Raw genomic sequence first — 23,810 nt, forward strand, 5'->3', positions numbered from 1 at the left:
TACCACTTCTGAAAAAACAACATAAAATATCCAAACTGTAATTTTCTAAAATGCATCTTCTGCTTCTAGGATTATGTCCTTTGGACAGATGAGTCAAAACTGGAGCTTTTTGGCGAGTCACACTAGCTCAATGTTCACAGATAAAAAAATGAAGCTGTAAGAGAAAAGAACACCATACTTACTGTGAAACATGGCGGAGGCTTGGTGATGTATTGAGGCTGCCTTGCTGCCTCTGGCACAGGGTGCCTTGAATCTGTGTAGGGCACAATGAAATATAAAGACTATCAAGGCATTTTGTAGTGAAATATACTGCCCGGTGTCCAAAAGCTCTGTCTAAGTCGCAGGTCTTGGGTCCTCCATCAGGATAATGACACAAAACACACACAGTTGAAAGCTCCCAAGAAAGGATAAGAACAAAACATTGGACTATTCTGAAGTGGCCTCTGTGAGTCCCGATCTGAATCCTGTGGAACATCTATAGAAAGAGCGGAGACGTGCAGTCTTTAGAAGGCACTCATCTAACCTGAGAGAGCTGGAGATGTTTCCTCAGGAAGAGTGAGCCAAACTACCTGTTGACAGGTGCAAAAATCTCACTGAGAGCTACAGAAATCACTGGATTGCAGTGATTGCCTCGAAAGGTTGTCCAAAAAAATATTAGGTTTGATGAAAGGGTACCAACAAATTTGTCCATATCTGTAATATACAGTAGGTTTAATGTTGATCAATTCCTCCTTTAAAGTGTCAATTTAAATTAAATTCTATTGAAAATGCATTATGTTACAGATTTTTGTTTACTTATTCATTTATTGTTGACACATTATTTTTGTACAGGTACAAAAATTGTCCAATTCTAACTTTTATGGCCTTCATTTTGAAACCATAGAGGAGAGGATTCACAAGTGGTGGCACCACAATAACTTCCACCGACATAAATATTCTAAGTCCATAAGGAACTCTGGTTGGGTCAGAGCGATAGAGCAGAATCTCGAAAACGCAACCAGTTACAAAGATTACGATGGATATCAGCTGAGGGGCACAGGTCTGCATGGCTTTGTCTCGGACATCCTTTGATTTTGCGCATATCTTCAGAATCTCAAAATAAGACAAAGCAATTAGGAATGACATCATCACCAGGGATGCTACGGTAACAAAGACACCAAAGATATTGTTCACTGTAGTATCAATGCAGGAAAGTCTCACAACTGACCAGTTGTCACAGTAGATCTTCAGAATGACATTGTCACAAAGAGGAAGTCTGGCTGTTAGTGCGACATGTGTAGTAATTAATGTGACAGAGTAAATCCAGGTTGCAATAATCAGCTTGAATGCCGCAGTTAAGGTCATTATACTTACGTATCTCAGAGGGTTGCAAATACACACATATCGGTCATACGCCATTACCGCTAGCATGGTGATTTCACATACTGCATAAGTGTAAATGCAAAACACTTGTATGATACAGGCTGTGTAGGAAATATGATGAGTCTTGTAAATAAGGTTTATGAACAGACTGGGTAGAAGGGCGCTACTGCCATAGAGGCCATTGGCACATAAGGTTGATATAAAAATGTACATGGGCTCCTGTAAGCTCTTAGTGAACAGTATTGTGGTGATTACTGTACAGTTAGACAGAAAAATCATCATAAAACCGACCAATGTGATTACACCATACAGGTAATTTAAATGTGTAATTTCCCCAAACCCAAGGATTAGCACAGAGGGAAGAGAGAGTGTTGAATTGGGCATCTGCATTCTTCTTAATATTGTTTCCTAAAGCAAATATTATAACAAGAGGTAAGTTAGTGATTTTGCCTTTTAAGTACAGTATCACCATTAAAATATATGAATGGTCAGCTACAGAGGCGTTAGAAGGGCTATTAATCCTTGGTCATCTTAGAACTGATTCAGTTAGGAGCAATAAATAAATGACAAAAAAATAAGCTATTTGCTCATCAAATAAGCCATGTTGCAACACAAGAGTTCAAATGCATTTATTGTATTTATTTTATTTATTTACTTATTTTATTTATTTATCTTATTTTTTGCATGTATGCAGGAACACAGGGCCTGATTCAGAGCAGAACACTCTGACCAGAGCGCTCGCTCTGAATCAGGGCCCTCCTACCTGTTTTTGGAGCGGCCTCATGGACGCTCGCATAGCTGTGCGTTACCACCCACAACTATAGTGAGCGTCCATGATGATGGTCGCGATGGTCAAGACCATCGCGACCATCGGGCTTGCGACGAGACCCTGCGGTAGGGTCTCGCTGCCACAAGCCCTGGAGTGATTTTGGCTCTATCAGAGCCAAAATCACTCCCACTGACATCACTACTGATGCCAGTGGTGCCGGACTCAGACGGTAGGCGTTCCCATGGGAACGCCTCCGTCTGGCAGCCACGCCCCCGGCACGCCCACCAAAGGGGGCATGCTGTCACTTACCATCGACAGCACGCCCCCTTTGGTGCGAGACCCCGAGCGACATATTCCTCGTTGCTCGCCGGGTCTCGCGCATGCACACGACCGAGCACCCTCCATCATGCGCATGTGCATTCGCCCAACATCGACCCGCTTGCGAGCGTCCTTCGCTCACGAGCGGGTCTGAATGACGATAGAACCCCACCCCCCATTATTACCTGAAAGAAATATAATTAATTATTACAGTAATGAATGCTATTATTAAATATGTATTCAATCCAGAGGCATATTAACAGAGTGAACTGACAACAGCAGTAGACTCCAGGCGCTAAAGTATGTCCGGAGTCTACTGCGTATGCGCAGGTCACCAGGAAAATGACACGCCAGCCATTTTCCCAGTGATTTTTTACTGCGTATGCGCAAAACGCAGGGAAAATGGGCGTGGCAGACAATTTCCTGGCATTTCCTGTAGCGTTACTCCTTGGGACATCGGAGAGGTAAGTATAAAAAGAAAAAAAGTTTGGTTGCAGGGTGTGCGGTGCGGGGTCCCCCTGGACCCAGGGGCCCGTGTGCACCTCACACCCTGCACCCATTATAAATACGCCCCTGATTCAATCTGTGCTTATATTTTTATGGCTGGAGGAATGTAACTTTTTTATTATTATATAATTTTTTTAATACTTTTTCTTAGTGTTATAAAGTCATTGATTAGTTATATTACATTAGGTAATACTCTTCTTTATTTTTTTAATTCATTATTCATTGTTTTTTAGGAATTATTTGCTTTTAGTTTGTTGAGCTGTAAGAAATCTTTATGTTGTTTTCAGCAGAATGATAGTCTAACGTACAGTATATGAAACCTGCCAGACAGGAGCAAAGTTTTCTAAACTATTCTGAATTATTTACCTTCTTCCACATGTGGGTTCAAAATTGGGCACATTTTGACTTTAAGGGGTATATTTACTACAGTGCTGGTTTTTTAGCATTGGAGATGTTACCCATAGCAACCAATCAGATTCTAGCTATTATCTTCTATAAGGTGCTAGATAAATGTTAATTAGAATCTGATTGGTTGCTATGGGCAATATCTCCACTTCTAAAAACCCGCACATAAATAAACCCCTAAATGTTAGTATTTCTATTGCAACCAATCCAGGAACCACAGTGAATCGACCATATATACATCAGCTCAAGACCGTAAATTCTGCAAAATGAGAACATTATGGACCTTATTCCAAGTGAGACATTGTTCTCTGTAATGCTCTGCAATATATGTGTGCACTATATTAATAACTGTTTCATAAATATAGAAAAAGTAATGTCAATAATATTTCCATTTGCTTTACTTTGCATTTCAGATGCTCCAAACCACATGGATTCTTATTATCTGCTCTATACGGCCAGTAACTGTACTGTGTTATCAATGAGTGCTTCCATTTTTAGGAAGCTCACAGTGAAACCTCTAGTCTAATTCCAGCCACATATGGCCAGGCAGGTGAAGGGGAGGGAGTGGCAGTTAAAGATTTGCAAGTGCAACCGACTATGGCCGGGATTCAATATGAGGCGAAAAGTCTGAGGTTGGACTTTTCGCCATCGTCAATGTTTTTTACAGGTATAAAGGGGTCTATTTAGTGATAAGGTGCCAGCCAATCAGCTCCTAACTGTCATCTCAAAGGCTGTGTTTGAAAAATGACAGTTGGGAGCTGATTGGCTGGCACCTTATCACTTTTCACTCTGTCTCCTAACACTGCTTAGTAAATAGATCCCACAGTATCGGGCGCTTGCCAGCTTATCGCCGTATTCAATTAGGAATCAACGAAAACGGGACCCGGCGGAAAGGTATGTATCGAAAAGTGCAGTCACTTTTGTGGAAATCAGCCTGTCACCCCTTAGAAGATGGCCTGCTGAAGGTAATTCGGGTTTTTAAACAGCCGCGGCAGGTGCATAAATGCGGCTTTGAAGAAGTGGTGAAGAATAGCACTTAACTTTTTTGGGGGGAAAAATAACAAGTCCCATAAAATTTGGAGTACATGAAAATGGGTGCAAGCATATTTTTAAGTCCCTAAAGTGATTTTTTTTTTATTCTTCAAAAATCCACCACATTCTAGAAAACACCTGCCGCACACTTGGGGACCCCCCCTGAGTCAATTTGTCCCCCAACTTTTTTTTTTTCGCCCCCAAAATGAAACCACTTTTTTGGGGTGTCCTATATTTATTTAAAAAAAATGTTTACACAGATCAATTAAAGTGGTCATTCTAAAGGCTGCAGGGTATTTATTTTAATTATACATCCCAAAACCCCAATTCTACACTTTTTTTCACCATCTCTGCAGTGGTGAAAACTTATCCCCATTTTTTTACAAATACATTTTGCACCTGCAAAAAGTCTTTGATATTGAATATGGGGATTAGTCAAACTGGCGAAAATGACGTCATAGGCGATAAATTATCGCCGATAACGGACTTTTCGCTCCAAATTGAATATGGCCCTAAGAACACAGTAGGTGAGAAAAATAAGACTCTTTTTTTTTTTTTATGCATTTTCCTACTTATTTTGCGTCTGACCCTGAATAAGAGCCACAGTGGGTAACTCAGACATTGTACTGTCAGTACCTCATACCTCATACCTCTGTGTCATGGCCTGTTCTGCTATGATATTTTCCTCAGGTAAATTCTGTATTGATTGTAATATGTCACAGTTTAGATTGACTGTCACATTTGACACAACTTAATGGCAAGCTTTGTTACATTAAACCAGCAGTTCTCAATCCTATTCCCCCTGGGTACTCTCTAGATGCCCATTTTCGTTATATGTACCCACAACTTTTTCAAGGCAATACATTTGTAAAAAATGTACATAGATAAAATTCTTACGCACCTCTATACAGTATTTGGGGAGTGCAATTTGTTTACATGCATGGAAAATAATCTCTCATTTTGCATTTACTGCACAATCAATGACAACCTTTAATTTTACCCTGCAATTTACAGCTGACATATTAGTCACACCAATCCTCACTGTAATTCGGTCAGCACTGTACATATAATATATGGAAAAGCAGCCAGGCATGAAAAAAGTATGTGCACCCCTAGCATTGCAACATGGATTTGCTCCAGATACAAAGTTACCGGCTTTTTTCTAGTTTCCCACAACCTCCATACAGCCCCTCAGCGACTAAATGAACAATACTCACTTATGCACAGTTAAGTCTGTCTGCCGTGTTCCCTCTAGACTGTGTCTGTGATGGGTTTTTATAGGATCACTAATTAGCTGTTGAGGCCAATCACATAATTGGGATTTGGTAGAATTTTAATTAGTTCTGAAGGCAAACAATAATAATACTTCTATTAATCAGCATCATTCCACAGGGAATCTTCTCTAGATGTGACGAAAAAAGGCATCGGGTCTGATTCAGAGGCGCTCACCATTTCCGAGCGCTCGCTCTGAACCAGAACAGATTTTTTTTTTAAATGCGCCTCCAGGGCTCTTGCATAGCTGTGGGTGACCCCCCCCCCACAGCTTTTGCGAGCGGCCTGGCGGTGGCCGCGATTATCACGACCATCGGGCTTGCGACGAGACCCTTGTAGTAGGGTCTCGGTTCCTGCAAGCCTGAGTGAATTTACTACTCTAATAGAGCAGGAAGTTCACTACTGACATCACGAATGATGTCATTAAGGTCGCCCACAAATGGCAGGCGTTCCATCGGGAATGCCTCTGTTTGTCCAGCCACCCCCCCCACCCCACCTACAAAACGGGGCGAGCTGTCTATCAACATCGACAGCCGCCCCGTTTTGTTGTGAGCCCCGGAACGAGTGATTTCTCACTCGCTCCGGGGCTCACGCTTGCGCATTTCGCATTACTCGCATGCGCACTGGCCGACCATCGACCCGCTTGCGAGTGTTATGCACTCGCAAGCGGGTCTGAATCAGGCCCATAATCCTTTTTGTCTATCAACATGTGCTGAAAAACAAATCTCTGCTTATAACTATAGATGCGCGCCGACCCTCGTGTTTTGGTTCTGGATCTCGCCTGGTTTTGGATCTGAATCTGGTTTTTGATTTTTTTTCCTTGGTGTATTTTGTTTTTCGGTTTTGGTTTTGGATCTGGATTTTTTCTTAAAATATCATAAAAACAGCTAAAATCACATAAAATGGGCCTGTTTCTGTTCCTACAGTATTATTAACCTCAATAACATTTATTTCCAGTCATTTCCAATCAATTTTGACCACCTCACAATATAATTTTTTTCATCTAGTTAAGGCCAAAAGGTTGCATCCAGCTAGCTGGCTGACTAAGCTAAGCGACACAGTGGGCGGCACTAACATGTGTCAGTTCAGCTTCCAATATCCAACATGGATACAGGGCCTGATTCAGACCCGCTCGCAAGTGCTATACCCGACTCCGGGTCTCACACCAAAAGGGGACGGCTGTCGATTTTGATCGGCAGCTCACACCGTTTTGGAGGCGTGGCGTGGGAGTGGCTTCACTAACAGAGGCGTTCCCATGCGAATGCCTGCCATTTGTGGGCGGCCCCACTGACATCACCAGTGATGTCAGTGGGAGAGCTTCCGGCTCTATTAGAGCCAGAAGCTATCTGGGGCTTGCGGCCATGAGACCCTACCACAAGGGTCTCGTCGCAAGCCTGATGGTCGCGATGGTCTTGACCATCGCGACCATCATCCTGGCCGCTCGCAATAGCTGTGGGTGGTCCAAAAAAAAAGCCCTGATTCAGAGCGAGCGCTCTTTCAGAGCGTCCAGCTCTGAATCAGGGCCACAGTGTGTAATACAGTGTGGGTTGGATACACCAATAGTGCACCTACTGTGGCAGCAGTGTCGGTAGAGCGGGGTGCTGGTGGTGTCCTCAGTACATGGAATGGCAGTGCTACGGTGCTGGCAGTGTCCTCAGTGAAGGGTACCGGTGATGTCGGGAGTGCCAGCGGTGTCTTCAGTGCAGGTTTGCTGGCTGTGTTGGCAGTGCGGGGGTTGCTGACGGTGTCCTCAGTACATGAAATGGCAGTGCTGCAGTGCTGGTAGTGTCCTCAGTGAAGGGTACTGGAGGTGTCGGCAGTCCGGTGGTGCCAGCAGTGTCTTTAGTGCAGGTTTGCTGGCTGTGTCGGCAGTGCGGTGGTTGCTGACGGTGTCCTCAGTACATGGAATGGCAGTGTGGGAGTGCTGGCAGTGTCCTCAGTGCAGGGTTCCAGCAGTGTTGGCAGAGCGGGTGTGCCAGCGGTGTCAGCAGTGGGGGTGCTGACAGTGGTGTGTTGGCAGTGGGGGTTGCAGGTTTGCTGACTATGTCAGCAGTGCAGGGGTGTTCTCAATGCAGGGTGTCAGCAGCATGGGGGAGCCAGCGGTGTCAGCAGCGGGGCTGCCGGCAGTATCAGCAGTGGGGGTGCCAACAGCTGGTGTGTCGGCAGCAGGCTGTGTTAGCAGTGGGGGGTGCCAGCAGCAGGTGTGTCAGCAGCTGGGGGTGCCGGCTGTGGAAACCAGCGCCATCTTTTTTCCCTGCATTCAATGGGCTTAGCGCTGATTGGCTGAGAGCCATGACAGACGGCTCTGTCAGCCAATCAGCACTTTGCCCATTAAAGGCAAATGGATTTTTAAAATGGGCGCTCGAGGCAAAACCTCGAGATCTAACTGAGGATAGCGAGGTTTTGCCTCGATTAGGAATCCGGGGAAAGAGGAGAGATCCGAGGGGCACTGCAGATCGCCCCAGATCCCTGAAGTTTGGGTGGGTCTGGTTCTCAGATAACTGGACCCGCTCATCTCTACTTATAACCACCCCATGCCTCCTGCCATGGTTTCTACTTCTTTTGTGTTACACAGATGTCCATCACTTAATATCTGATTAAGATACCACCTCCCTAATCACATCCTGTAGCACCATTAATAATATTTATTGCACCTCATCCTACTGTATGAACATTTGAATCCATCACCTATAAGGAGGATACATTGCCCTATACTATGTAAGACATAGTGGGACAGTTGATCACATAAACAACAATACTATGCAAGGGCTTATTAAAGTAAATTGTTATATTTATTCAGATCTTATTCTCCCAGTAAAAAACTTTTGTGAACCCAAAACCAATACATGGCATTGGGGCATTAAATGAATCAGCCAGGTATCAAAACAGCATAGACAGCTCACAATAGCACAGCACTAAGCTAGAGAATGGATCTCTGCATTGATCTTTTGCACTAAGGGGCTTATTCATCATCAGTTGTATTTGTGGAAACTTACCAGAGCAATTATTCAGCATTGCTCTGGTGTGTGGGGCAATTGCTCTGAAACCCAGCTGTCCCCGCAATCATGAACACTACTACAGAAGTAGCAGTGATACTTACCGGTACCGGGTCTGCCTGGCGCACATGTTACTTTAGGTTATGTATGAGCATGGCTGCAGATCACTCACTGTGAAGGAGGTAGAGGGATCTGCTTGGATCCCTCTTCATAACCCCGGACCTCATTTCCAGCCTGTTCCCGCAATCAAACTAGAAAAACTTTCAGAGTTTGCTGAATATTGGTGTAATGAATCCCGGGTAAGATTCACCTCTGAATAAGGCAATAGTGCTGAGGATTAAATGAGCAATGGGAGCAATTGATAGGATAGTCCTGTCAGGCATGGAATTGAGAATCCCTGAGTTAAGGCAATTGTTCCAAGAATTATATGAGTGATGGGGTCAACTGAAAGATAGTTCAGTTGCAGCCTGAAAGGCTGATCAGTGTTCCTTGGGTGATGATTTGGCCTATTAGCCCAGTTGCAGCCTTGAGGGCTGGAAATGCTTGGCAAAGATGTGACCTTGTGGCCAAGTTGCAGCCTTGAGGGCTGGAGATGCTTGGCAAGGATGTGGCCTTGCGGCCAAGTTGCTGCCTTGAAGGCAGGAGATGTCCACTCTGACACTGCAGTGCGGTTAAAGCAGCCGGGATGTTATGCGGCAACTGTGATGACAGGAAATGCAGAGCAGCGGAGATAGCCTTGGTGCTAGACTGAGTCCACTCAAATGCTGCAGTGTGGTAAATGCCGCCAGTATGTGGTGCGGCAACTTGAGAAGTCTGGAGACACAGTGCAGCAGAGATAGCCGCGGTGTAAGGCTAAATTAACTCAGACGCTGCAGTGCGGTCAGTGCCGCCAGGAAATGTACGGCACTGAGATAGCTGGAGACATAGTACATTGGAGATAGCCACGGAGTAAGGCTGAGTCCACTCAGATGCTGCCAGGATGTGATACGGCAGCTGACAGAACTGGAACAGCAACACTGCTCGGACAAGAGATGCTGGAGTAGCTCAAGGAGATATACCAACAACACTATGGAACCAGAAACACGTGTAAGATGCTATCACCGGCATCCGAGCAATGTACCAGCTGGAAAGAAAAAGGAGGAGGAACCAATCCAGTCCAGGAGGAGATGACATAGCAGCTGGATGGAAGGACTTCATGAATTGGCAGCGTGGCATCCATGTCTACCAGCAACAGGCCAGCAAGAACTGCCCAGAGCACCAATGTCCAACAAGATGCGGCGACGGCTTGTGACAATTGGGTGGCCCGACGGGGCCCTAATAGAGAGTAGGCTTGTGTAACAGGCCCGTTAGTCATAATAAATAGGCCACTAAAAATTAAGATGCACACTACAGATAAGGCTGAGATGATTGCTCTTCAAATGAGCTGAGGGTTCACTATTATCCAAGTTCCATGACCTACCAAGTACCATAGATCCATTACAAGCCCATACAGGGAGCTATTTTTTACCAAAAACAAGCCTCACACATGATGTTAGAAGGAGCTGAGGTTAAGATTCAGAGCTGTACATTAACGCCATTGCAGCTGCAATCCCGTACGCACCTGCTGTGCAAAAATATGCAAATGTCGAAGACACTTTGATTTGTATCGAGTCGACCATCAGCGACTTCACATATCCAAGCATCTGCTAAGACACAAACGCTGTCTCAGATCCTTTGCTGATCATCCGTCTGACTAACGCTATGGTTGCTCAGCATGGCCGTGGGTACTGAGACCCCGGAGATATGATTTTTGCATACGGGATCACAGACACAGGTTTCAACATGCCCCATAAACAACCACGATACGCTTGAATTTTTGGTGCCACAAACACGATGCGCCTGAATATTTTTGGTGCCGCAACCACAATATGCATGCATTTTTGGTGGCTCATACCTCCCCAAACACTCTCTGACTGTCAACCACACTGCGAATAAATAGTCACTGCGAGTAAGTAAGATAATGTACCTTGACACATGCACAGTGCAACTCAGATACATGCACAAATTGCCAATTACCAGTCAACTGTGAAAACATTGGCATAGTGTACAACTCTGAATGAGGCCCTGAGTGTGATTTGTTTCATTCATTCTGCATTCTAACATATTACTACACAGTACTGTAGGTGATTGTGCAGGTACTGCATATATTATATATAGTATATACTGTACCACTGCAACAACTTCCATTACTGTGTCAGACCAGATTCACCACTGGATGATGCTGGATCGTATTATCCATTGTTCATTAAAGAAAGAGAAATGGTGTAAATTGTAGGAAACACAATACATACCAAAATATATTGTAATAAATGATATAAATTAGTGGCAGAGTATTTCTTAATAATTGCCACTGCTACAGATAAACTGTATAATGTTAAATTAGTAAATATATCTCCTAAATTTGTATACACACTGATGGTGTCTTTGATAATTGATTGTCTTCTATTTTAAATGAAGCAATATAATCAGGGGAGTAGGAACAAAAATTTTCATGGAGGGCCAAAAGGCCAAGGACTATTATAGGGCCTGGAGCCCCTCTCATTTTAAGACAGGTGTGATAGTGGCTGTAGATAGACAAAGGGGGGTATTCAATTTGGAACGAAAAGTCTGTGCTGGACTTTTCGTTGCGCATGAGAGGTTTGACAGGGATAAAGTTTCGGACACGTGCCCGCTTTATCCCCGTATTCAATTAGGAATCAGCAAAAACGGGAGCCGGTGGAAAGGTAAGTATCGCAAAAAATCGCTTGTTTTCAGTAATTGTTCCTGGGACCCCCCTAGAGATGTCTAGACATGGGGGATCGCTATGGGTATCCCCATTTTTGCCTGCTGAAGGATATCGGGGTTTGTAATAGCCGTGGCAGGTGCATAAATGCGGCTTAAGAAGAAGGGGTAAAGAATAGCTCTTAGATTTTTTTAAACTTTTGTTTTAACTATTATCAAATTTGGGGTACATGAAAATGGGTGCAAGCATATTTTTAAATCCCTAAAGTTATTTTAAAAAATTCTTCAAAAATGCACCTGCCACTAATACCCGCAATGAAGAAAACACCTGCCACGTACATGGGTACCCCTCTGGAATCTATAACGCTACTTTAGGATTTTGTCCCCCATTTTTTTTTTTACCCCAAAATTCAAGTACATTTTTTGGGGTGTCCCGATTTTTTTTTTTTACTTTTTCAGACACACATTAAGTTCCCAGGGGTGCAGGCTATTTTTTTAAACCCACACCCCTAAATCCCATTCTGCACTTTTTTTCGCCATGTAAGACATGGTGAAAAGTTATAGATAATGGATTATCAGACCGGTGCTGTCAAAAGCTGCTGGTCCAATGGGGGTAGTCAGCCCCCTAATACAATCGAGAAGAAAACCATATGGGTGGACCGCGCTAACATCACAATTGGGATGATTAAATCTGGTCAACAATAGGACTATATTGTAATTAAGAGAATACCTATAACAATCTCATCGAAATTAATAGGTAACAATAATAAGACACTGTATATTACATGCACATATAATAAATAGGTGTTATAACCATTGCAGGATCACGGCTTGGTTGAGGTAATCAAAAAATTATAAAACCTATAATAGCAACAATAAAAACAAAACACTTGCTAAAATAAAAAGAGATAATAAACAACTTGAGATAGATCTCATAGATAAACACAGCCAATGTTGATGGCAAATGGTAGTCAAAAAAAGGAGAATAATACTCCAGCAGTCATAGGGGTCAATTGACCAAAGGTGCCACTTACTAAAATAAAGAGATAATAAGTAACTTGAGATATCTCATAGATAAACACAGCCAATGTTGATGGCAAGTAGTAATCAAAAAGGGGATAATACTCCAGCAGTCATAGGGGTCAATTGAGCAAAGGTGCCATGTGATATTGGGACATGGATCAGTGTTCAAACCGGATTAATGTCCAGCTACTGTATAGTTACCAGCCTCCATAGGAGCATCACATCCTGATAAAAATCCAATATGGCAGTACAATCAGCTGGATTACTCCACTTTTGGGATTGTTCCTTCATTTCCGGACCAGCAACGCCATCTCTTCCAGCTGAATCTCCTGAATTTGGGACCACGCTGATTGTACATACATCCACCCACCCACACATACGTCCACCCACACATACATACATCCACCCACACATACATCCATTCACCCACACATACATCCATTCACCCACACATACATTCATCCACACATACATACATCCACACATACATACATCCACCCACACATACATCCACCCACACATACATACATCCATCCATCCACCCACACATACATACATCCACCCACACATACATACATCCATCCATCCACCCACACATACATACATCCATACATCCATCCATCCACACATACATCCATCCATCCACCCACCCACACATACACACATACATACATCCACCTACACATACATCCATCCACCCATCCACACATACATACATCCACCCACCCACACATACATCCACCCACACATACACCCGTCCACCCACCCACACATACATCCATTCACCCACACATACATCCACCCACACAAACATCCACCCATACATACATCCACCCTCACATACATCCATACATCCACCCACCCACATATACATCCATACATCTACCCACACGTACATCCATACATCCACCCACACATACATCCACGCACACATACATCCACATGTATGGATGTACATCGACCCACACATACATCCATACATCCACCCACACATACATCCATACATCCATCTACCCACACATACATACATCCACCCACCCACACATGCATACTTCCATCCAACTCACCCACACATACATACATCCACCCACACATACATCCATCTACTCACCCAGACATACATACATCCACCCACACATAAATCCATCTACCCATCCATACATACATACATCCACCCACCCACACTTACATCCATCCATCCATCGAACCCATCCACTGACACATCCATCCATCCACCCACACATACATCCATCCATCCATCCACCCACACATACATCTATCCACACATACATACATCCACACATCCATCCATCCACCCACCCACACATACATACATACATACATCCATCCACACATCCATCCATCTAACCCACCCACACATACATACATCCACCCACACATACATACATACATCCACCCACCCACCTATCTATCCATCCAGCCCACCAACCCACACATACATACATCCACCCACACATACATACATTCATCCACCCACCCATGCATACAGTACATCCATCCTTCCACCCACACATACATCCATCCACCCACACATACATCCATCCACCCACACATACATACATCCACCCACACATACATCAATACATCCACCCACACATACATCCATCCACCCACACATGCTTACATCCACAAACCCACCCACACATACATACATCCACCCACACATACATCCATCTACTCACCCAGACATACATACATCCACCCACACATAAATCCATCTACCCATCCATACATACATACATCCACCCACCCACACATACATACATCCACCCACACATGCATACATCCAAACCACCCACCCACACATCCATACATCCAAGACACATACAAACATCCACCCACACATCCATCCATCCATCCATCCACCCACACCCACAGTAAAAACTTTAGTTACTCTGTGGCTCGCCATTGAGTTCAATGGAGGGAGCCATTCATTGGCTGAGAGAGTTGGGGGCTGACCTCTCTCAGCCATGATCGCTCAGACATGGACCTTCAAAGGAGGAAGCCGCATCTGAGCGCTTCATTCGAGAAGTAGTAACCATCCTGGTTAAGGAGGCCATCTTTTAAAAAAAAAGGGACGCCCTGATTCAGAGCAAGACCATCACGACCATCGGGCTTGCGACGAGACCCTTGTGGTAGGGTCTCATGGCTGCAAGCCCCAGTGGACTTCCTGCTCTAATAGAGCAGGAAGTCCACCTACTGACATCACGAGTGATGTCAATAGGGCCGCCCACAAATGGCAGGTTTTCCTGTCTCCGTTTGCCCAGCCACCCCCCTGCCTGCCTCCAAAATGGGGCAAGCTGTCAATCACCATCGACAGCTGCCCCACTTTAGTGCGAGACCCCTAGCGACGGAGCGCCTGTCGCTGTCCGGGTCTCGAGCATGCGCAACCCAGAGCCGGCTCCAGCATGCGCATGTGCAGTGGTGGACCATCGACCCACTTGCGAGTGCTGTGCGCTCGCGAGCGGGTCTGAATCAGGTCCTGATTTTACAATGAAGTTTTGATCCATGAAGGTCCCTTCTCAGTGCCATAGATACTCTCCTATTTTCAATTATGTTCCCTTCGGGTTAAGTTGGGTAACCCACTGGTTTGTCTTAGGTTGCCCATAAATGTCCACCTTTCTTCAGAGTGGGCATGGTCACGTCTCCCAGGTTTATATCCCCACCCCAGTACTCAGGTTCCGTTCAACTCTCAGCGATCCTGCTCAGGTTAAGGACAGAACAGAGGGCCTGATCTAGAGCAGGATGCTATTTGCGGACGCTCGTTCAGAAAAAGGGGCCGGCTATTTAAATTGAGCACTCGCTCTTTGCGGTCTGTTGATGCCCCCATGTCTGAGCGAGCGTCCGAAACATGCGCTCGCTATTTTGTAAAGACGCCCCTTGGCCGTTCGCATCATACGTCATCTCCGCTATTTATTTGATTAATCGAGTACATCGAAATGCGTATGAACTGCTCGCTATTCTTGTGGTAGCAATCATGCGAGCAGTTCAGGCTAAAAGACAACCAAGTGACGTGGTCGATGACGTTGCTTTGTTAATTATGCACACCCTTAAAACGCCTGTTTTGACCATTTGGCACGCCTGCGTTTGGATCTCCACTCCCCGTTTTCAAGCACCTTCCCCTGTTACCACCCACAAACGCCTCATTCTGTCACTGAAATTAGCAGGCCCTCACTGTTTTGCGAGCGCACGATTTCCGACCGCAATGACTGGTTGGCGCATGCGCATTACAACCCATACGCATGCGCAGATGTGCGAACATCACTCGGAGTGAGCAAGCGGCCGCTTACGAGCGGCTCTGAATCAGGCCCAGAGTGTATTTTGTTTACCAGTAACTGGAATAGGTTTGTGAATTATACTGGCCAGTGAAATGTGCTCTTGTATCAATATTTGTAATGTTTCTCCATAGGAAACAAAAATCTTATTTTGCATCAAACATGTTTAAAACATATTAGCATGAAAGTAGACCTCGCCACATTACAGTACTGAGGACCACCCATGAAGAGCTTCAATGTTTCTTTTAGTCATACAGTATATTGGCCCTCATTCAGAGCCGTTCGCTATTTGCGGTCGTTCGTTTAAAAACAAGGGGTGGCTATTCAAATGATCCGTACGCACATTGCTGTCTGTTCACACCTCTAAGTCTGAACGAGCGTGCAAAACATACGCTCGTTTATTTCTTAAAAACGCCCCCTGGCCGCTCGCATCCTACGTCATGTCCGCTATTTATTAGATTAATCGAGTACATCGACCAGCGTATGAACTGCTCGCTATTCTTGTGGTTGGTGTTTGCTACCACAAATTTGCGTGCAGTTCTGGCTATAAAATAACCCAGTGATGTGGTCAATGACGCTGCTGTTTTAAATATACACACCCATAAAACGCCCGTTTTGACCTTTAAGCACGCCTGCGTTCGGATCTCCACTCCCCATTTTCAAGCACCTTCCCCTGTTACCACCCACATACGCCTCATTCTGTCACTCAAAATAGCAGGCACTCGCTATATAGCGTACAAAGGATTTTCGGCCGCACTGACTGGTTCGCGCATGCGTACTAAAACGCGTACGCATGCGCAGATGTGCAAACATCGCTCGGAACGAGCGTACTGCCGCTAACGAGCGGCTCTGAATGAGGGCCTTTGTCAGAATAATTTAGAATGTTTCTACTTTAACTACTGAGCTGAAAAGAAATAAAATAATATAATGATAAAGCCACAACAAATACTCAACTCTAACAACATTCTCTGTTATGCCCTGATGGGGTCACTGCAACTTAATTAGTTGTATTAATATTACTGAGTTCTTACGGCTCATTTACTTCTGTCACAGCTGTAAGATAAGCAGTCACAAGATTAATTAGGTCTCTTACATGTATAACGAGCTGCTCATTTTTTGTTTTGACTCTCATGATAATGTTGCTCATTTGAGCAGGTGTCAGATCTGGCGCCAGTAATTAGCACCTGTAGTTTACAATATTGCAGCAGGTAATTCTTTGGGGTTTCCTAATGAGCAGAAATACAGTCATATCATGTAATAATTACCGCAGGCACATTATTACCACTGTACGGCAGATGTGACCGTTCCTATGTGACTGCTACTATTAACCCTGGTGTTCAGATGCCACCAGGGATTGATCTTGTTAAGAGGTTTAATTAGAACGATAATGAGCCTTAAGTGATGACATAAACTGTTCATTTAAAATTCCTTGAGGAATGATATGGAAACGTTTCTATCCAGTTGGAAAATATACATTGTGACATAATGTACAGCTGATTAAGTCTGTAATGACAAATTGTATCTTTTTATTAATGGCATCAAGATCATTCTTTATCTGTGTGAATCCCCATACAATGAGATGGGGTTTATCAGATGGATTTTCTATAGAATTATTTTGTTCCAGTTGTACATGTATATTATATACAAAATTTACATTGTGATTTAAAGACTATCCATGGGTCAGGAGTAGTACTAGGGATACATGTATTAATATGGGGCACAGCTTAATCACAGAAGGGCTGGATAGCAAGAAGTTACAAACGTTACCTTTTACAGTAAATGATCTTATCTGAAAGTATTTTGTTTTAGCCATCTATAATCTGTATATTTTATGGCATTCACAGTTTACATATATATCTGGGATGATGTTGATCAATACATTCAGCGTTGTAAAGTGGTTGACGTAGGGGAATCGGTATGAAATACCGCCGGCCGCATGGTTCGATTCCCGGCAGCGCCTGGCCGACCACAGCAGAGTTCCCGGCAGTGGAAGCCCGACAGCGCTGGAAATCCCGATCGTGGATAGGTAAGTATTGACTAACCTAACCTAACCCCCTAATCCTAACTCTACTTAGCGGTGCCTAACCCTAACCTCCCCCCCAAGTGCCTAACCCTAATCCCCCGTCTAAGTGCCTAACCCTAACCACCCCCTTCCCCGCTGCCTAAACCTAAGTCCCTCGGGGGGGTGCCTAACCCTACGTCCCCCTCAGGCGTGCCTAACCCTCCCTCCCCCTACCCTAACCTTAACCCTCCCGGGGGGTGCCTAACCTTAAGTCCCCCCCGGGTGCCCTAAACCTACCCCCCCCCGTGGCTGTCCGCTCGCGGCGCCCAGCATCCCTTCGATTGGGATGCCGGGCGCCAGTCTCCCAGCGTCCGGGAAATGTCAGGTGTCTACATCTAGACGCCCGGCATTTCATCCCTCGCCGGGATATGACAGTCAGGTAATACCGGCAGCCGGCTTCTCAATTGTATACCGATGTTAGGGTATGCAAAACAGGCAACATGCTAATGCCGTATATCAAACTATGTGAAAAATCTATGGGAAAAAATATACTATATTTCAAAGAGGGGTCGGACATTGCAAATAATTTCCTTGATCCTCATATAACTAAATAGTAAACAATAAATGGTCAGCATTTAATTTAACTCATAGGGCCAAATGTAATAGCTTGCAGGTTGTGAAAAAAGGCCGATGTTTTGGTGATTCAGCCACGAGATTTAAAATTGCAAATATTTAAAATTTAGCAAAACCTTACAAAAAAATCGCTGCTTTAAATTTGAAAAATTTCTGGCACCTACAGTCTGTATTTTACGCTTATACTAAACCTGGAGCCTTCACAAAAGAAAAATAACAATGTGTCTAGTTCTTCAAACGTAATACGTACAGCTTTGTGACAATTTTTTCCAGACAAGTATATGAATGGGAAATTAATGAGAATACAATGTATGTGGATGTGATTCAGGCTAATGTGTTACACAGTTTGTATTCTGCACTGTTATATAGTGACTGGGGAATTGATCAGACATCAGGGTAGGTTTCATTTTTTTATAATGTGCAGTTTACTAATACCGCTTTTAGACCAAAATTCCGGGTCTGACCCGGAGGTTGGAACAGGGTTCCAATCCGGATCAGACCCAGAATTTTCCCGGCGCTGACCCAGGATTTTCCCGAACCGGCGCCGTTCACACCGGAGCTGGGTCTGCATAGACCCGGCTTTCCCGGCATTGATGCGTACGCTTGGAGATGACGTCATCGCCCAACGCCACTGAAGCTGGCCAATCAGCAGGCATGTGACACGATCCAGGTCACCGTGACCCGGATCGCGCCGTTTACACTGCAGGATTTCATGGGTTATTCCCTTGTTAAACCCTGCTAGTTACCTGGGTTGGATTTCTGGGTCACTTGACCCTTCACTGCAAACCTTTCCCCTTTCACACCAAGGAGCTACTCAGGTTAACACTGCAATAACCCGGGTTTTAGCTCTGGTGTAAATGGGGTATCAGTGATTCAGATCCTATTTCCATATCATTGGAGTTGGACAGTGGTACCATGGAGGCACAGGTAGTCCACATATAAGACCCTTGACTGTGTCATGTGCAGGCATGACACAATTTAATACATAGGGTTCATTTTGAGTAGGACATAAAGCTAATTTTCAAACAAGTTTTCCAGCCCAAAACAATTTGCCACCAGAATGGGAGCACAGGTATACAGTGCATCCGGAAAGTATTCACAGCGCTTCACTTTTTCCACATTTTATTATGTTACAGCCTTATTCCAAAGTGGAATAAATAATTTTTGTCCTCAAAATTCTACTCACAATACCCCATAATGACAACCTGTAAAAAGTTTTTTTGAGATTTTTGCAAATTTAATAAAAAAAAACAACTAAGGAATCACATGTACATAAGTATTCACAGCCATTGCTCAATACTTTGTTGATGCACCTTTAGCAGCAATTACAGCCTCAAGTCTTTTTGGATATGATGCCACAAGCTTGGCACATCTATCTTTGGGCAGTTTCGCCCATTCCTGGGCAGCACAGATGGTGTAATGGTTAGCATTACTGCCTCACAGCACTGAGGTCATGGTTTCGATTCCCACCATGGCTATACCTGTGCGGAGTTTGTATATTCTCCCTGGCTTGCGTGGGTTTGCTCCAGGTACTCCGGTTTCCTCCCACACTCCAAAAATATATATACTGTACTGGTAGGAGGAAATGGCAGGGAGACAGTTGGAGATACGAGTGAGGAGAGAGGGGTAAATGTCATGGAAGAAGAGGTAGATATGAGTGTCACCAGCATAGAGATGATATTGGGGGCCAAAAGAGCTGATGAGCTTGCCTAAAGAGGATGTATGAAGGAGGAATAGATAAGATCCAAGAACATAAGTTTGGAAGGCATCTGCTGGTAGAGGATTAGGGGAGAAGTGGAGTCATGAAAGTAGACAGAGAGGTACAGTAGGAGGACAGCAATGAGAGGGCAGTATCACACAGACCAAGGGAGTGAAGGATTTTCAGGAGGAGACAGTGGTTCAGTGTGAAAAGCAGCAGAGAGGTCAAGGAGAATAAGCAGAGAGTAGTTGTCTTTGTATTTGGCAGAAATGGGGTCATTGTTGATTCTAGTGAGGACAGTTTCTGTGGAGTGGAGAAGCCAAAAGCTAGACTAAAATGTGTCAAGCAGGAAGTGGGAGAAAATAAAGACACTAAGGCAGTTCTAGACAATCCACTCAAAGAGTTTGGAAGCAAAGGGGAGGATATGGGGCGGCATTTAGAGAGAGTGTCAGGATCAAGGGTGGTTTTTTTTAAGAATGGGGCATGCATGAATACTGAGGAGACAAGGGGGGCACCAGATAAGGGCCATAACTTCATCTCCAGATACTTTGGATATTGAAGTTACAGTTGGTAAATTCAATGGGGAGAGACATTCTAGGAAAGAAGGGGATGGGGTGATGATGGTCTGGTGGGATGGGAGGTCCTGATGTATGGATACAGTTTTAGATGTTAAGTGGGTGGCAAACCCAAGGGCATGGGATAAGGAGGGGAGGCAAAGTTGAGGGGAGTTGAAGGTGATCAAGAAACCACAGGGATTGGAAGACTGGGAGAAGATGAGCATCTTGAAATAAGACTGGATAGATCTGTGCTATATATAGACAGCATACATTTCAAATGGAGGAAGTCTACATTGGAGTGTTATTTCCTTCACTGTTGCTTAGCGGTTTGTGAACACTTTTGCAGGTATCTGATGCATTTGGAATGCCAGCGTTGAGGTGTGGATCTGCAAGGGTGAGAAGTGAACACCACAGCAACTGATTCAGAGATGAATTCAAAGAAAATTTTTACGTAGATCGAGCAATTTTTTTTACTTGTGCATGCGTGGCAATTGTCTTGCGATTTGCAAAATTAGTGTCAGGAAGTCAATATTTAGTAGGGGTGTGCACCGGCGACTTTTCGTGTTTTGTGTTTTGGTTTTGGATCTGGATCTTTCTTTGTGTTTTGGAACTGGATTGGTTTTGCCAAAACCACCCTTCCATGTTTTGGGTTCTGGGTTTTGTGTTTTGGATCTGTATTTTTTTGAAAAAAAGCATTAAAACAGCTTAAATCACAGAATTTGTGGGTTTTTCTGCTCCTATGCAATTATTAACCTCAATAACCTTCATTTCCACTCATTTCCAGTCTATTCTGAACACCTCACACCTCACAATATTATTTTTATGGCCAAAAGATTGCACCGAGGTAGCTGGATGACTATGCTAAGCGACACGAGTGGGCGGCACAAACACGTGGCCCATCTAGGAGTGACACTGCAGTGGCAGACAGGATGGCAGTTTGAAAAACTAGGCCCCAAACAGTACATACTGCAAAGAAAAAAAAGAGGTGCAAGATGGAATTGTCCTTGGGCCCTCCCACCCACCCTTATGTTGTATAAACAGGACATGCACACTTTAACAAACCAATCATTTCAGCGCCAGGGTCTGCCACACAACTGTGGCTGAAATGATTGGTTCGTTTGGGCCCCCACAAAACAAGCTGGCAATTAATGTGTCCCTGCACAAACTGGCTCTACGGAGGCAAGATGTTGTCCTCATCCTCCTCATCCACCGATTCCTTGGATATAACAGGACAGCGGGATTTAGGTGTCCCTGGACTGCTTACGGTCTTAGCCAAAGTTTCTGAACTTAACAGTAACTTTTTATGAACGCGCTGCAGGTGCCGTATAAGGGAGGATGTTCCTAGGTGGTTAACATCCCTACCCCTACTTATTTCACCTTTACATATGGTACATATGGCAAGACAGTTGTTGTCCGGATTTGGATAGAAATATTGCCAGACCAAAGAGGTGGAATGTTTGGTCTTCTGCCCAGGCATGACCGTGATGGGCTTTTTCATCCAACGGACAACAACTGTCTCCCCCGGAGCCTGATTTAAACAAACCACATCACCATCAGAATCCTCCTCGCCAACTTCCTCCTCAGCGCCAGCTACACCAGTATCCTCATCCTGTTGTACTTCAACAGTGACATCTTCAATTTACATATCAGCAAGTGGACTGTGGGTGCTCCTTTCAGCACTTGCAGGGGGCGTGCAAATGGTGGAAAGAGCCACCTCTTCCCGTCCAGTGCTGGGAAGGTCAGGCATCGCAACCACCACCACACTTGGACTCTCCTTGGGGATTTGTGATATCTTCTTAGAACGCACAGTTCTTCGCTGTGCTTTTGCCAGCTTAACTCGTTTGATTTTTTTAGTGGGAGGAGGGCTTCCATCGTCATGTGAAGCTGAACCACTAGTCATGAACATAGGGAAAGACCTTAGCCGTTCCTTGCCACTCCATGTCGTAAATGGCATATTGGCAAGTTTATGTTTCTCTTCAGATGATTTAAATGTTTTTTTCAAGGTCATTTTCCTGAACTTTGTCATTTGGGATTGTATGTGCCCTCTACTATGACATTGGGCATCGGCCTTGGCAGACGACGTTGATGGCATGTTATCGTCTATGTCATGACTAGTGGCAGCAGCATCAGCACTAGGAGGAAGTGGTTCTTGATCTTTCCCTATTTTATTTTTATCGGAGAAAGTTTGGTCCTCCATTTATGTTATATTGATAAATACGTGCGGCTAAGGCGCACACAAACACAGAAAATAATTTTTTATTTTTGTTGGAGACTAGTGCACTTTGTGGGTTACACCACCCTTTAAGAAATGAGCCAGCCGGCCCTTTACTTATGGGACACAGGCGCACGCTTGGCGCTGCTCCTTTGTTGATGCACGTGCAGCCACAGTGCACACAATTCACAAACACAGAAAATTTTTTTTAATTTTGTTTGGACTGCCCTTTGAGGGTTACAGCACCCTTTAGTGGTCAATCCAGCCGGCCCTTTATTTATGGGACACAGGCGCATGCTTGGCACTACTTTGTTGATACACGTGCGGCTACTGCGCACACAATTCACAAACAAAAAAATATATTTTTTTATTTTGATTGGAGTGCCCTTTGGGGGTTACAACACCCTTTAACGGACAAGCCAGCCGGCCTTTTACTTATGGGACACAGGCGCACGCTTGGCGCTGCTCCTTCGTTGATGCACGTGCAGCCACAGTGCACACAATTCACAAACACAGAAAAAATATTTTTTTATTTTGTTTGGAGTGCCCTTTGGAGATTACAGCACCCTTTAGCGGTCAATCCAGCCGGCCCTTTATTTATGGGACACAGGCGGATGCTTGGCACTACTTTGTTGATGCACGTGCGGCTACTGCGCACACAATTCACAAACACAGAAAATATTTTTTTATTTTGTTTGTAGTGTACTTTGGGGGTTACAGCACCCTTTAACAGTCAATCCAGCCGGCCCTTTACTTATGACACAGGTGCACGCTTGGCACTACTTTGTTAATGCACGTGCGGCTACTGCGCACACAATTCACAAACACAGAAAATATTTTATTTTTTTTGCACTTGGGGGGAGCACCCCTGATGGACAGAGCACCCCCTGGACAACACTACAGCACCCCTTTAGGACTGGGACTCTGCACAGGACTTTGGAGTGGACACAGCCCCTATGGACAACTG

General features: G+C 44.5%; 1 protein-coding gene across 1 annotated transcript in view; it reads right to left on the reverse strand.

Moving 5' to 3' along the window:
- Positions 1 to 766: 766 nt before the first annotated feature.
- The window catches only part of LOC148523968 (olfactory receptor 52K2-like), a 28,468-nt gene continuing 5,424 nt past the window's right edge, over positions 767 to 23,810 (reverse strand). The window contains exon 2 of the mRNA XM_088472459.1: positions 767 to 1,770. Within this exon, the coding sequence (XP_088328585.1) occupies positions 796 to 1,770 (975 nt within the window). The 3' untranslated portion in view covers positions 767 to 795. The remainder of the gene's footprint in view (positions 1,771 to 23,810) is intronic.

Source organism: Taudactylus pleione, unplaced genomic scaffold (genome assembly GCF_031769625.1).
Source record: "Taudactylus pleione unplaced genomic scaffold, aTauple2 ptg000124l, whole genome shotgun sequence".
In the NCBI taxonomy this organism is placed as follows: Eukaryota; Metazoa; Chordata; class Amphibia; order Anura; family Myobatrachidae; genus Taudactylus; species Taudactylus pleione.